The sequence below is a fragment of the Myotis davidii genome, unplaced genomic scaffold (assembly GCF_000327345.1).
Source record: "Myotis davidii unplaced genomic scaffold, ASM32734v1 scaffold1121, whole genome shotgun sequence".
Taxonomy (NCBI): Eukaryota; Metazoa; Chordata; class Mammalia; order Chiroptera; family Vespertilionidae; genus Myotis; species Myotis davidii.
This window is the reverse complement of record NW_006291439.1, coordinates 128775-141723: the sequence shown is the minus strand read 5'-3', so window position 1 is coordinate 141723 and position 12949 is coordinate 128775. Positions and strand designations below refer to the sequence as shown.

Sequence of the window (12949 nt, the reverse complement as noted above, 5' to 3'; positions counted from 1 at the left end):
CCTCGGTGCCCCCGGCTCAGCCTTGGGAGGAGCCATTTAACGCAAGTTCTTCCTGACACCTCCATCTCGGTTTCTTTCGGGCGACAGGGCCCAGCCAGTTCTCACCTGCACCCTCGGCTCTCAGCTCCCGGAGCCCCAGCCCTCCGGGTGGGCCCCGGACCTGCCCCGCCCCCGCCGCGCTCACTGGGTCTCACCCGCTTCCAGCAGACGCTGGTCAAAGCCCCTCAGCACCTGGGCTCCGCGTGGGGCCCAGGGGTGGCAGGTGCCTTGCAGGACCGGGGTCTAATGCCTCTCTTGGCCTGGACCTCAGTGAGTGTGGTCAGACCACAGTGACCCTTTAAGTCCCCGCTTTGCCCGGTGGGCGCTTGTGGTCGGTGGAAGCCCCAAACCGAAGGCCAAGTGAAGTCTTTTCCATCCTGGGTTTAGGCTGAGAATGTTATGAAGATAAAACAGGTCTGTCATCTCCCCAGTCGCCAGCCTTATAGGAAATAGGAGTGTGAACCCGGCTTGAGCAGCCAAGAGCCAGGTCCGGGGCAGCCTTTCCCTGCCTGAGGCTCTGGTCCTCGATGGGACAGGAACAGCCATACCTGTGCACCTCAATGGCTTGCTGGCAGGACTGATGAGATGCTGTTTGTAAAGTGTTTAGCATAATACTTGGCACTTAGCAAGTGCGTAATAAGTGGTGCCTATTACTATTATATACGTTATCTTTAATTAGTTCATTGTTTTCATTAAAAGTAACCCATGCTCATTGTAAAAAATACAAACAGCGGTCAGGTATACAGTCAGATGAGATTCTGCCACTCACCTGGTATCTTTCCTGGTGAAATAAGAGAACAGCGGCGGGTGGGAATGGAACTGGGATGGGGCAGGGCCTCCTGACAGGGTGCAGACCATGACCCCCTTCCCCCACCTGCAGTGCCTCCCCTGCCCTCACTGAATCCTGGTCCAGCGCTAGAAGAGGGCCAGGGCCTGACACTGGCCGCCTCCTGCACAGCTGAGGGCAGCCCGGCTCCCAACGTGACCTGGGACACAGAGGTCAAGGGCACGACGTCCAGCCGCACCTTTGAGCACTCCCGCTCGGCGGCTGTCACTTCAGAGTTCCGCCTGGTGCCCAGCCGCAGCATGAATGGGCGGCCCCTCACCTGCGTGGTCTCCCACCCGGGCCTGCTCCAGGACCAGAGGATCACCCACATCCTGCGGGTGGCCTGTGAGTACTGGGTCTTGGGTGGGGCCCCGTGGGCTTCAGGGTTGAGATCCTGAGAGCCGAGCCCCACTGTCAGGCCAGCCGGGTCCTGTGGCCACAGCATGTGGCTGAGAGAGCACCAGTCCAAGAGGTGAGGCCTGGGGGAGCCCACCCAGATGACCTTTGGCCTCTGACCTAAAAGGCTGGTTGGGAGAATCACACGTGAACTAGGAATTGAAAGCACTTGGTGGGGTGTCCAGGCCGGGATGGGAGCTGCTGCCAGCTGCCGCTCTCCCCTTTGGCTTCCGTTTCTTCCTCCGCAGAGGAGGGGAGTCAGACCCATGTCAGGGCTCCCGTGGGAACTAGGGCCCGGAGCGCAGAGCAGCGGGGGGCTCAGTGCAGGGAGGAGCGCAGAGCAGCGGGGGCCTGGCAGGAGGTGTGGGGCCTCTGGGGGTGAGGACTGTTTCTGACTCAGACTAACCCAGCGTGGCCCAGCGTGGGTCCACAGCAGATGTTTGTTAAGGAAATGAATGGAATAGTAGATATTTAGCTTCCCAAGAATCAGGGAGCATGAACCAGTACAGCTCCGCGGGACGTCGGCGGGAGGGCTCGGGACGAGTTACTGTGGCACGCAGGGGCTCCTTGCACCCTGTACCCCAGGACCCTCTGAGCCCAGAGAGGAGAGGGCGCTGTGTGGCGAGGCACCACGGGCCGGGTGCAGGGGTGGGGGTGGGGGCTGGGTTGGCACCAGTGAGTGGGAAGGAGAAGGCAGGGGAGGCTCTTTCAGGTCGGTGGAGCCTGGGGTGGGGGCCCTTGAAGGAACAGCAAGATCAGAGCCACCATTCCCATCTTTTCTCCTCCCACCTTCCACCCCAGACCTTGCAGAGGCCTCTGTGCGGGGCCTGGAAGACCAAAAGCTGTGGCAGATCGGCAGAGAAGGCACCACACTCAAGTGCCTGAGTGAGGGGCAGCCCCCGCCCACCTACAACTGGACACGGTGAGGGCCTGGCCTGGGGAGGGCCGCTCGGACCCAGACCTTCTCTCAGGCCAGCATGTGCTCAGGAGGGGCTGGACGGATAGTTTGAGCCCCAGGTAAATTGGGGCACAGGCTCATCCAACGCAAGAACAGCCGTGGTCACCAAGTGGCATCGGCTTGCATGGGGAGTCTCGGGTATGCGATCATTTTAGAGAACCAGCCAATAAAGACCTTGGCTTTTTTCCTAACTTTTACACGACGAAGTCCTTAAGTATTAACATTTCATACATGCACATCAGTTCCTAAAGGGGGTGAGACCACAGGATGCAGCTGATTGTAACTGCTGTTGAACCAACGCTCCTGTGACCCACGGTGGTGCCTGCCCTGGAAGCACTTGGCTTTCTCCAGGGTCTGAGGTCCAGGGACTCAGGGAGGGTCAGGCGCACGGATGTGGGTGCCTCGGGCGCACGTGGCCTGTGCCTGAGGCCCTGCCCTGCCTGTGCACGTGCCGTGGGGGTGGGGTGCCAGTCACTTTTTCCAAGTACGTCTGAGCCCAGACAGGAATGAAGTGTCCTGTTGTGGACTTCATGCCAGAGGTGCCTGGTGCCCAGTCTGGGTGATGTGCTGCCGTGGGAGCATGTGGGATGGCATGCGCGTGTGGAGGGCGCCCAGGTCAGGCTGAGCGGCAGGGTGGAGGGCCTCTGCCTGGACCTGCCTGGGTGGGAGGGGCACCGTGGGAACGGCCTGCGGCACCGGGTGACGACATGGGGCCGGGAAGGGGAGCAAGGCCTGGGCACGTCGGTGGTGCGGCCACAGCCCCCATCAGCTCCCTGTCCTCCAGGCTGGACGGACCTCTGCCGAGCGGGGTGCGCGTGAAAGGGGACACCCTGGGCTTCCCCCCGCTGACTGCGGAGCACAGTGGCGTCTACGTCTGCCACGTCAGCAATGACCTCTCCTGGCGGGAGGCCCAGGTCACCGTGGAGGTGCTCGGTAAGCTCGGGGGCCACAGCAGCGAGCAGAGGGCCGGGCTGCGGGGCGGGGTGAGGTTTGCTCTGTGTGGACGGCGCGGGAACTGGGCTCCCGCTCAGGCAGCCTGTCTCCAGCAGACCCTGCGGAGGCCACGGGGAAGCAGGTGGACCTGGTGTCGGCCTCCGTGGTGGTGGTGGGTGTGATCGCCGGGCTCCTCCTCTGCCTCCTGGTGGTGGTGGTGGTGCTGATGTCACGATACCATCGGCGCAAGGCCCGGCAGATGACCCAGAAGTAGTGAGTACTGGCCGCTCCTGGGGACGGAGGAGACAGGCGGCGGTGGGGGGACCGCGGAGAGGAAAGGGGGTGGGCCTCTGGGGCTCGGGGTCTGGGCCACGGCTGCATGAGGAGGACCTCGCTGCCTTTGAGGGTAGGATCAACACACCCAGGTGTCACCATGCACACACACTTGCATGCGCACATGCTCCGCAGCCATGCTGCCGCCACAGCCGTCGAGCACACTTGCAGGGGCAGCACATCACCCAGGGCCCGGTCTCCCAGAGGCCCGGCCGGGGGCTTCACCTCTGTCCCGCTCCTGACCAAGGGGTGTCTTTCCCAGTGAGGAGGAGCTGACCCTGACCAGGGAGAACTCCATCCGGAGGCTGCATTCCCACCACTCGGACCCCAGGAGCCAGGTGGGTGCCCTCTGCCCAGGAGCACAGCCCTCTGTCGGGCTGGCCGCTGACTCATAGCTGCTTCGGTTCCCTGGGTCCTCGGGCAGCCCCATCAGCACTGGTCCTGGGGGGTGGGGGCACGAGGATGTTTGTGTCCAGGAGGGAATGGGCTGTGGGTTGGGGGAGTGGTGGTCAGGGAGGAGCTGGTGGAAGACAGAGGTGGGGCCGAGCCCTGTCCTGACTCCCCGTGTCCGGCCCTGCAGCCGGAGGAGAGTGTAGGGCTGAGAGCCGAGGGCCATCCCGATAGTCTCAAGGACAACAGTAGCTGCTCTGTGATGGTGAGGCCCCGGCCCCACTGCGCCCCCACCACTCTCCTCAGCTCCTGTCCTGTTCCCAGTGGGGGCGGGGGTCAGTGGCCCCTCCCTGTCCTTGGCCTGCCCCTCAGCCTGGCTCAGACGGCCCCACCCTGCCCTCCTGCTCCACCTACATCTCCATTTCTGTCCCCACACCCAGCACTTGCTCCCAGCTCCTCCTCTCATGCCCAGTGCCTCTGAGACAGCCATGACCCCTGACCCCTGTTTATGCTTGACCTACGACTCCACCTTGCCCCTCCGCGCCCCCCGCCCCAGGGTATGGCTGCCCTGTCTTGGTTCCTGACATGCCCTCTGCCCTTGGCCTCCAGAGTGAAGAGCCGGAAGGTCGCAGCTACTCCACACTGACCACCGTGCGGGAGATCGAGACCCAGACAGAGCTGCTGGCGCCCAGTTCTGGCTGCGAGCGGACAGAGGGGGAGGAGGACCGCGACGAGGGCATCAAGCAGGCCATGAGCCACTTCGTGCAGGAGAACGGGACGCTGCGGGCCAAGCCCACGGGCAACGGCATCTACATCAACGGGCGGGGGCACCTGGTGTGACCCCGGCCCACCTCCCAAAGCCCGGCTCCCTCTGCTGACGTGAGGATTTCAGCTCATCTCGCCCCCCACTCCCCGCTGACTGTGCGACCTTTTCCTCCAGCCCTTGTGTCTGATACCCAGATGGCTCCATTGGTTGAGTCCCTGCTGTGTGCGCAGGTCAGTGTGTGTGTGTGTGTGTGTGTGTGCCGACTGTGTGTGTGCGCGCGCGCGTGTGTATGTGTGTGTGTGTGCGTGTGCGCGCGTGTGTGTGTGCGCGCGCGCGTGTGTGCGTGTGTGTGTGTGTGTGTGCGTGTGCCGACTGTGTGTGAGGAGGGAGCCTGTGCTGCGCGTCAAGCCATCTGTCAGGGTCCAGGGCCCGGTACTGCTGTGCCCAGGCCCCGGCAGCGGCGTGAGAGTTGTGTGGCTGCATGCCCTCCACCTGCGAACAGGTGTTTTCGTCAGACCCCAGAGCAGTATTATAATGATGCGGAGGCTGGAGGCCAGAGGTGGAGCTGCTGTGGGCACTTCCAGGTGTGCGGGCACAGCTGGAGCTGGGTTCTGGCTCCTGATCGGAGCGGGGCTCCCAGCGCTGGAGCCCGCGGGCGAGTGTGAAGCCAGCCTGGTCCCCAGAGGCTCCAGCGCCCACAGGAGAAGCCCTCTGCCCTCTAGTGGCTGGGCCTGCTGCCTGCACCTCTTTAAGGACCGGCGCTGTGAGCCCTTTAATAAGAGGAAGACTGTAAACAAGCTTTTCACTTACATGAAAGGGTCTCATTCCTTGAAGTGAGGCTGTCGGCACAGACCTGCCCGGGACGCCCAGGTGGCCTCTGGGAGGGAGCCTGCAGCCAGGGGCCTGCGGGTGGGAGTGGCAGCGGCCCCGGAGGGCAGGGTCGGCCCCTGTCCCCTGAGCCCCTCTGCTTTCTTCGCCTGTGGACCTGTGGGGGGTTGTTGGGACTTGGTGACAAGGGTTCCTGGTTCAGTTGTTGAGGAGAGAGGGTGGGGGTTCAGGGGATGCGAAGGGGCTGCTGGGGGCCAGACTGGCTCCTTCCCCTGGGGCCTGGGGGCCACCACCTCAGGGCTTTTCTGACCGTTTCTGTGGTTGGAGGCTGCAGTGAGACGAGGCCCCTTTCTGCCTGGTCTACTCAGACACATGCAGCCAGAGCCCCCAGCTGGGCGCCTGCAGGCCACCGCTCAGGCCTGCGATGCGGCTCCTGGTCACAGGAGAGACCCGCCCTGCTCCCCAGCCAGCCCAGGGCTTGGATCTGGGACCTAGCATGTACATTCTATGTAAATATGTCCATATTTGTACGTAAAATGATAGTCTGTTTTTAAATAAACAGATGATACCTGTTTGGCCTTGTTCCTGTCTTGCCCCCTGAGCTGCGTAAGCCTGGACCCCGCTGTCGGCCTCAGCGCCGTCCTGTGGTCCCGGGAGGATCTGTGAGATGGGGGCGGGAGGGGGGCAGCAGGCAGGGCCCGTGGGCAGCACAGGCGGGGAGGCAGGCAAAGAAGCCAAACCACAGAGGAGTTCCCCGGAGGCTCGAGCGGGAAGGGTTTCCAGGTCCCCGTGTGAAGGGCTGTCGGCGGGCCTGGCCCTCCCTCCTGTGTGTGTGGGCACAGCTCCGAGCTGCCTCGCTGGGGACCAGCTCAGGTCTCTACCTGGGACCCAGCATTCTTGGCTCTATGTGCCCGTCACCTGCTCACACCCCAGCCGCACACTCACCCCAGGACTCTGACATCACCGCCCCTCGACCAATGGGCAGAGCCCAGCAACGTGTGAGGATGTGAATGTCAGCTACCTCCCCCACCCCGCCCTGTGGTTGAAAGATGCTCTAACAGGAAGCGGGTTTGGGGCGCTGCGCTGCTTCCTGCCCTCCGAGCTGAGCAGGCTGAGGGGCAAGTGCCAGGTCGGCCACGAGACAGTTTTGTGCCGGGGTCCTGGCAGCTTCCTCTTCCACCACCACTTCCGCGCGGCCGGAGCCCCAGAGGCAGGAGCTGCTGCCTGCTGCCCAGGCCGCCTCCACCCCCAGTTCGGAGCCCTGCCCCCTGGGCTGGGCCAAGCCCGTAGGCTGGCTAGGACTTTCCTGGGGGACCCGTAGGCCAAAGGTTTTGGGGGACGGAGGTGGCTGGGCCAGAGGCCTGGGCTCCGACCATGAAGTCTCGGCAGAAAGGCAAGAAGAAGGGCAGCTCGAAGGAGCGGGTGTTCGGGTGCGACCTGCAGGACCACCTGCAGCACTCGGGCCAGGACGGTAGGCGCTTCAGGAGCGGAGATGCTCGCAGGGAGAGGGGCTGGGCGCCACCCACCAGGCGATGGGCCGCGAGGCAGGAAGCTGCGTGAAGAAGGCAGGGCCCTCCGTGGGGCCATGGCGGGTCCTTGGGTCCGAATGGAGGGATGGACCAGGGCCTGGGAGAGTCCGAGGAGGCACTAGGGTGGGTCCTGGTGAGGAGAGTGCCCTTTGCAGCCTGGCTGGGCCACAGGTGAGGGTCCAGGTGGGGACAGCCCCTCCCGTCTCTGGGCCCCTCCTGGTCCCTTTGTGCAAAGGGGAGGGCAGGGGAAGCTGTGGACCTGGGGCCCAGAGAGCAAGGCAGCCTGAGGCCTGGTCTGAAGACGGCGAAGGGCAGAGGCGGGGGGAACTCTCCCGGAGGAGCCCGGGGGCCTGAGCCCGCAACACGCAGCCCGCTCCTTCAGCTCCCGGGGCAGCCGCGTTTCTCAGTTTGGTTGAAATTGAGCACAGGTGTCCTGGCGGCCCCGCCCGGCCTGTTTTGGCAGGTCCAGCTCCTCCCAGAGAAGGGGCCGGCTCCCCCCCTCCCCCCCAATCTGTCATTTCCTCTTTGTCCTTCTCTGCTCAGAGCTGTGGCCCCTGCAGTGCAGGGAGGGCCCTGGTTCCTGCTGGCTTCCTGCTCAGGGCCGCCCGCATCCCCAGACACCTTCTTCCCCTTTTCTCCCCCAGAGGCCTCATCCCCAGGGCTCGGCCAAGGGCACGCCTGGGCCCCAAGGAAGAGTGGGGGCGGCGGCGGCTCTCTGGGCCTTTCTCCTCGCGATGGGCCAGAAGGGTTTGTGTGGAGAAGGAGGCTCTGGGCCCAGGGCCTGCGATGAATGGGGCTGAGGTTCCTCCCCCAGTTTTCTGCGAGCCCAGTGCCTCCTCCTCATCCTGGTGCTGTCCTCCCCCTGGGGCCCGCCGCCCCACGTTGAACACTGACCCGCCTCCAGCGTTTTCGGCGGGGGCGGGGGCACGTCCTCGGGAGGACAGCGTCTGGGTGTTGGGTCGGATCTCTGCCTCCGGAGGGTGAGAGGAGCGCCCCGCCCCCCGCAGGACCCACCTGAGCCCTCGGGAGGTGCGATTCGGCACCAGAGTGGCAGTGAGGCCGGGCCCCCAGCCCGGGCAGATGGTGGGGTGAAGGGGAGACACACTGGTGGTGGCTTCTCCAGCCCAAGACCCCGCAGAAAGGAAAGTCCCACCGTGGGGCCAGTGCGGCGAATTCCCCTGAGACGCTCGTTCCCCATCCCGCAGCTTCTCCCAGCTCTTCTCCCAGGGGGTCTCTTCCTCCCCCAAGCCCTCCACTCACTGAGTTCTTTCTTCTACGTTTTCACTGATTTTAGAGAGAGAGGAAGGGAGAGGGAGAGAGGGAGAAGCCTTGGTCTGCTGCCTCCTGCATACCCCTGACGGGATCGGGGATCAAGCCTGCAACCCGGGCCTGTGCCCTCACTGGGAATCGAACTGTGACCTCCTGGTTCCTGGGTGGAGAGTCAACCATTGAGCCACACCGGCCAGGCCTGATCGTTATCTCTGACACCTCCCTCGGGTTTCTGACGCTCCAGGGCCTCCTCCATGACCGGTCCTGCGCCTTGGACTCTGCCGCCCTCCCTGCCCTGTGACTTGTGCCTCTGACCCCATCGCTTCGATCCCTGGCTCCTCAACCCTCCATCTCTCGGACCCTGTCCTCTCCCCCCTCAACTCCTCGACCCATTTCCGGTGGCTCTGACTCCCTTGGCTCCCGCATGCCTTCTTTCAGGGCCTGCTCTGGAGGCCCACAATCAGCAGGGGGGCGGGGGGGCGGGTGTCTGCTTGGCTGTAGTTCCTGTGACGAGGCCCTGGGTTCGGGGCAGCAGGCTCCGTCTGAGCCGTGTGGCCGCCAACAATGCTGGTGCCGCATCAGGCCCCGAGAGCAGCAGGTCTGACACGGAGAACCCCCGTCGCTCTGCATTCAGTGAGGTTGGCGTCTGCCTGCCAGCGGGCACAGGAGCTGAGGGTGGTTGGGAGCCGGGCCAGGACGAAGTCCAGGGAAGGGCGGGGACTGAGTGAGGCATTTAAAGAAGCTCCGCTCTCAGGCCAAGCGGCGGGAGCTGACGGAGCTGACGCTGAGCCCTCCCGCGGGAGGACATCCCGTACGGGTCGCCCCTGTGCCCTCTGACCCTCCAGGCCGGGGTCTGAGGTGCAGGCGGCAGGGGTGTGGATGCAGGCGTGTCAGGAGGCTTTAGGATGGTGATGGGTGGATTCATGAGTCCCTTCATTCTGTGCTTCTATCTTACTGAATTCCACGAAGAACTTGGATTGGATGACTTCCAAAGCACAAACCTTTAGAGAAAGAGTAGGTGACTGAAGGGAGTGTGTTGAAGGGACAAGAAGAGGAAAGGTAAGATAGGCCCAGACTGCTTCTCAGCTCCTACGTGGCCCCTGGGCGGCCCTGCGCTTCCCGGGGTGAGCGTGGGGCACCCGTCAGGCCGTCTCCCACAGCCCAGAGAAGAGAGGAGCAGTCAAGCAGGCGTGTGGGAGAAGCGCAGAGCGCTGGGGGCCAGGTGGTAGGACTCAGTGTTGTATCTTTGGTCTCCAAGAGATGTCACTAATTCTCATAATTGGTAATTAATTGAGTCATCAATAAGCATTTACTGAACATATGCTATGTCTCAACACTGTGTTAGATGCTGGGGAGGATGTGACTACTTGTCCAAAGGTATAAATACAAGAGAAAGTAGCCATTCCCAGGCGCAGTAAGTAGCAGGCACAGGCTCAGGGCTCTGGGAGCGGGCACAGCCTGAGCCGGGCTCGCCCTGGAGGCAGTGTGTGAGGTGTGTTTGAAGAGCGAGTGGGAGCTCACAGGCAGAGTCAGAGGGGAGGGCGTTTCCAGGCGAGGGAATAACATGGAATAACAAGGAAGGCCATGGTCCCGAGCCTCGTTCAGAGAGCGGCAAAGGGCTGATCCTGGGATCTGACGGGAAACTGGCTGGCGCTGAGGCGGAAATGGCAGCCTGGACTCGAGGTGTGAAGGGTCTTATCTCTCACGCTGAAGAGTTTGCATTTTATTCCGTCTCTGTGAGGTGAGCACTAAGGACTGGGGTGCAGGAGGGTGTGTATGTGACAAAGGGTTTGAAGCAGGGGATGCTGGGGCTTCGAGGTTTCCCACGTAGGAGGCACCAGGTCACATAACATGAGGAACATCCAGGTGGGTCACATGAGATCTTGTCCTGAAGAAGCTTACCGCCCAGTAACAGGAGGGAGGGCGGGGAGACATGGCGCAGTCTTTGAGCAGATGGAACTCAATCCTGGCTCTAGCTGGGTGATCCTGGGCACTCATTAGTCCTTTGAGCCTCAGTTTTCCTATCTGTTAAGTGGGGACTAGCTCCACAGTGCGTGGCACATAGGAGCTTCTCTCCTGAACTGACATGTCTGAAGGCCTGTCGCTGTTTGTGTACCTTCCTGCGGCAGAGTGATATCCGAGGGAGTGAGTCACAGAGGCCCCGTCAGCCCTGTCCCCATGTGTTTGGGACGCAGAGGAAAGACTGGCCTTGGGAGTGCATTTATGTAACACTTTCTAACAGATTGCTGGCCCTTTAATAGTTCCAGAGTGGCCAGCAGTGAGTACAGAGCGAGAAACTGCAGTTCCATGAGGTGTAGCTTCCCACGGGAGCGGCTCCCCACCTGGGCTCATGCCCAGGCTCTCGCCCCAGTGGGTAGGCAGGTGGTGGCAGGCTGATAGGCTGGAGCTGATGTCCGGTGAGAGTCTTTTTGACAAGTTTCATTCCATAGGCACTGCCCTCAGTCTCCCCACCCCCTCCCCGAGGCTTCCCTCTGTCCCTGCGACGGCCTGATCTCTGTGTCTGCCCTGCGTCCCCAGTGCCCCAGGTGCTGAGGAGCTGCGCGGAGTTCGTGGAGGAGTACGGCGTGGTGGATGGCATCTACCGCCTCTCAGGGGTCTCCTCCAACATCCAGAAGCTCCGGTGAGTCAGGCGTGTGGGGAGGACACAGACGTCAGGCTCTGTGGAGAGAGGGGCTCCAGGAGAGCCCGCGGAGGAGAGGCCGAGACCACGCACTCCCTCTCCCAGGCTAGCGTGTACACACTCACACACACATGCACATGCACACACACTCACACACACGCGCGTGCACACGTGTGCGTGCACAGACATGCGCACACAACACGTGCACGAACACACTCACTTGTGCGCACTCACACATGTGCATACACAGACACATACACATACCATGCACATGCATACACACATGCGCACGCAGGACACACACACACACTCTCTCACACATACACACCGAGCTTTTTATTTTTTGAAATATATTTTTATTGATTTCAGTGAGGAAGGGAGAGGGAAATAGAGATAGAAACATCAATGAAGAGAGAATCATTGATCCACTGCCTCCTGCACGCCCCGCACTGGGGATCAAGCTCACACCCTGGGCATGTGTCCTGACTGGGAATCGAACTGTGACTTCCTGGTTCATATGTTGACTTGGCTATATCTCCATTTTTAAAAAAAGATCAGTGTTGCCTGGCCGATGTGGCTCAGGGGTTGAGCATCGACCTATGAAGCAAGAGGTCACGGTATGATTCCTGGTCAGGGCACATGCCTGGGTTGCAGGGTTGTGGGCTTGATTCCCAGTAGGGGTCGTGCAGGAGGCAGCCAATCAGTGATTCTCATCACTGATGTTTCTCTCTCTCCCTTCCTCTCTGAAATCAATAAAAAAAAAATTTTAAAATATAGGTATAATTCTCCTACCATAAAATTCACCACTTAAAGATGCACATTTCAGCCCTAGCCAGTTTGGCTCAGTGAATAGAGCATAGGCCTATGGACTGAAGGGTCCTGGGTTCGATTCTGGCCAAGAGCACATGCCTGGCTCTTGGGATCCATCCCCAGTGAAGGGTGTGAAGGAGGCAGCCAATCAATGATTCTCTCTCATCACTAATGTTTCTATCTCTCTCTGCCTCTCCCTTCCTCTTTGAAATCAATAAAAATACATATTTAAAAAAATAAAATAAAGATGCACATTTCAGTGGTTGTTATATGTTCACAGGCTGTGCAGCTGTCACCACTCATTTCAGAGCATCTTCTCACTTCCAGCAGCCACGCCATAAGCATCACCCCACCTTCCCTCCCAGCCCCTGGCAGCTACTAGCCTACTTTGGTCTGAATGGATTTTCCTATTCAGCCCATTTCACATAAATGGATCATATAATTGTAAACGTTTGTGTGTGTGTTTTTTCACTTGGCCTGTTTTCAAAGTCCATGTGTGTTGTTGCATGTACTAGTACTTCATTCCTTTTTTATGGCTGAATGATATTCCGTGGTGTGGCTTGACCACATTTGGTTTCTTCACTCATCAGTTAGTGGTTGTTTGGGTTGTTTCCACCTGCTGGCTGTTATGAATAACATGCATACACATTCATGGACACATGGACGTTGACATATGCTTGCAGTTCTCTAGAGCATGTACACAGGTGTGGGATTGTGGGTCATGTGGTAACTCTATGTTGAACTTAAAGGAGCCGCCAAACTGTTTCCACAGCAGTTGCATCATTTTACATTCCCAGGAGGGTCCCCATCGCTCCCCCCGCTGCCGCTGGCACCGTCCTCTGTCCCAGCCGTCCCAGCGGCTGTGCAGTGTGTGCACCCGCACCTGCATCTCTGGCAGCTGGCGACCTTGCGCATCGGTGTGCATAGTGGCTACTTGCGGATCTTCTCTGGGAAATGTCTATTCAAGTCTTTTGTTTGTGTCTTGGATTGTAAGAGTTCTTTATGTTCTGGATGTTAGACCCTCAGTCTGACTTGCAAGCCCCATCCTGTGGGCCGCTTTTCCTTCTCGGCAGTGCCCTCTGCACACACTAGTTTGTGATCTTGTTTTTAATCCTCATCTAAGGAATGAGGATATTTTTCCCATTGATTTTTAGAGAGTGGGAGGGAGGGGATGGGGCAGAGAGGAGAGAGAGAAACATCGTGAGAGAGACGCGGATTGGTTGCCTCCCAC

General features: G+C 60.5%; 2 protein-coding genes across 4 annotated transcripts in view; both read left to right on the top strand.

The window, feature by feature from the left end:
- The window catches only part of PVRL4 (poliovirus receptor-related 4), a 13011-nt gene extending 8140 nt beyond the window's left edge, over window positions 1–4871 (top strand). Inside the window, exons 2-8 of one of the 3 annotated variants that reach the window (XM_015564578.1) lie at window positions 920–1210; window positions 2063–2183; window positions 3004–3152; window positions 3269–3425; window positions 3748–3823; window positions 4066–4140; window positions 4485–4871. In XM_015564578.1, the coding sequence (XP_015420064.1) occupies window positions 920–1210; window positions 2063–2183; window positions 3004–3152; window positions 3269–3425; window positions 3748–3823; window positions 4066–4140; window positions 4485–4715 (1100 nt within the window). In that variant the 3' untranslated portion in view covers window positions 4716–4871. Of the gene's footprint in view, window positions 1–919; window positions 1211–2062; window positions 2184–3003; window positions 3153–3265; window positions 3426–3747; window positions 3824–4065; window positions 4141–4484 lie in introns of all 3 variants that reach the window. The other 2 variants (XM_015564577.1, XM_015564579.1) reach the window with 2 other exon arrangements.
- Window positions 4872–6570: 1699 nt separating this feature from the next.
- The window catches only part of ARHGAP30 (Rho GTPase activating protein 30), a 16417-nt gene continuing 10038 nt past the window's right edge, over window positions 6571–12949 (top strand). Inside the window, exons 1-2 of the mRNA XM_006764726.2 lie at window positions 6571–6940; window positions 10806–10908. Of these exons, the coding sequence (XP_006764789.1) occupies window positions 6844–6940; window positions 10806–10908 (200 nt within the window). The 5' untranslated portion in view covers window positions 6571–6843. The remainder of the gene's footprint in view (window positions 6941–10805; window positions 10909–12949) is intronic.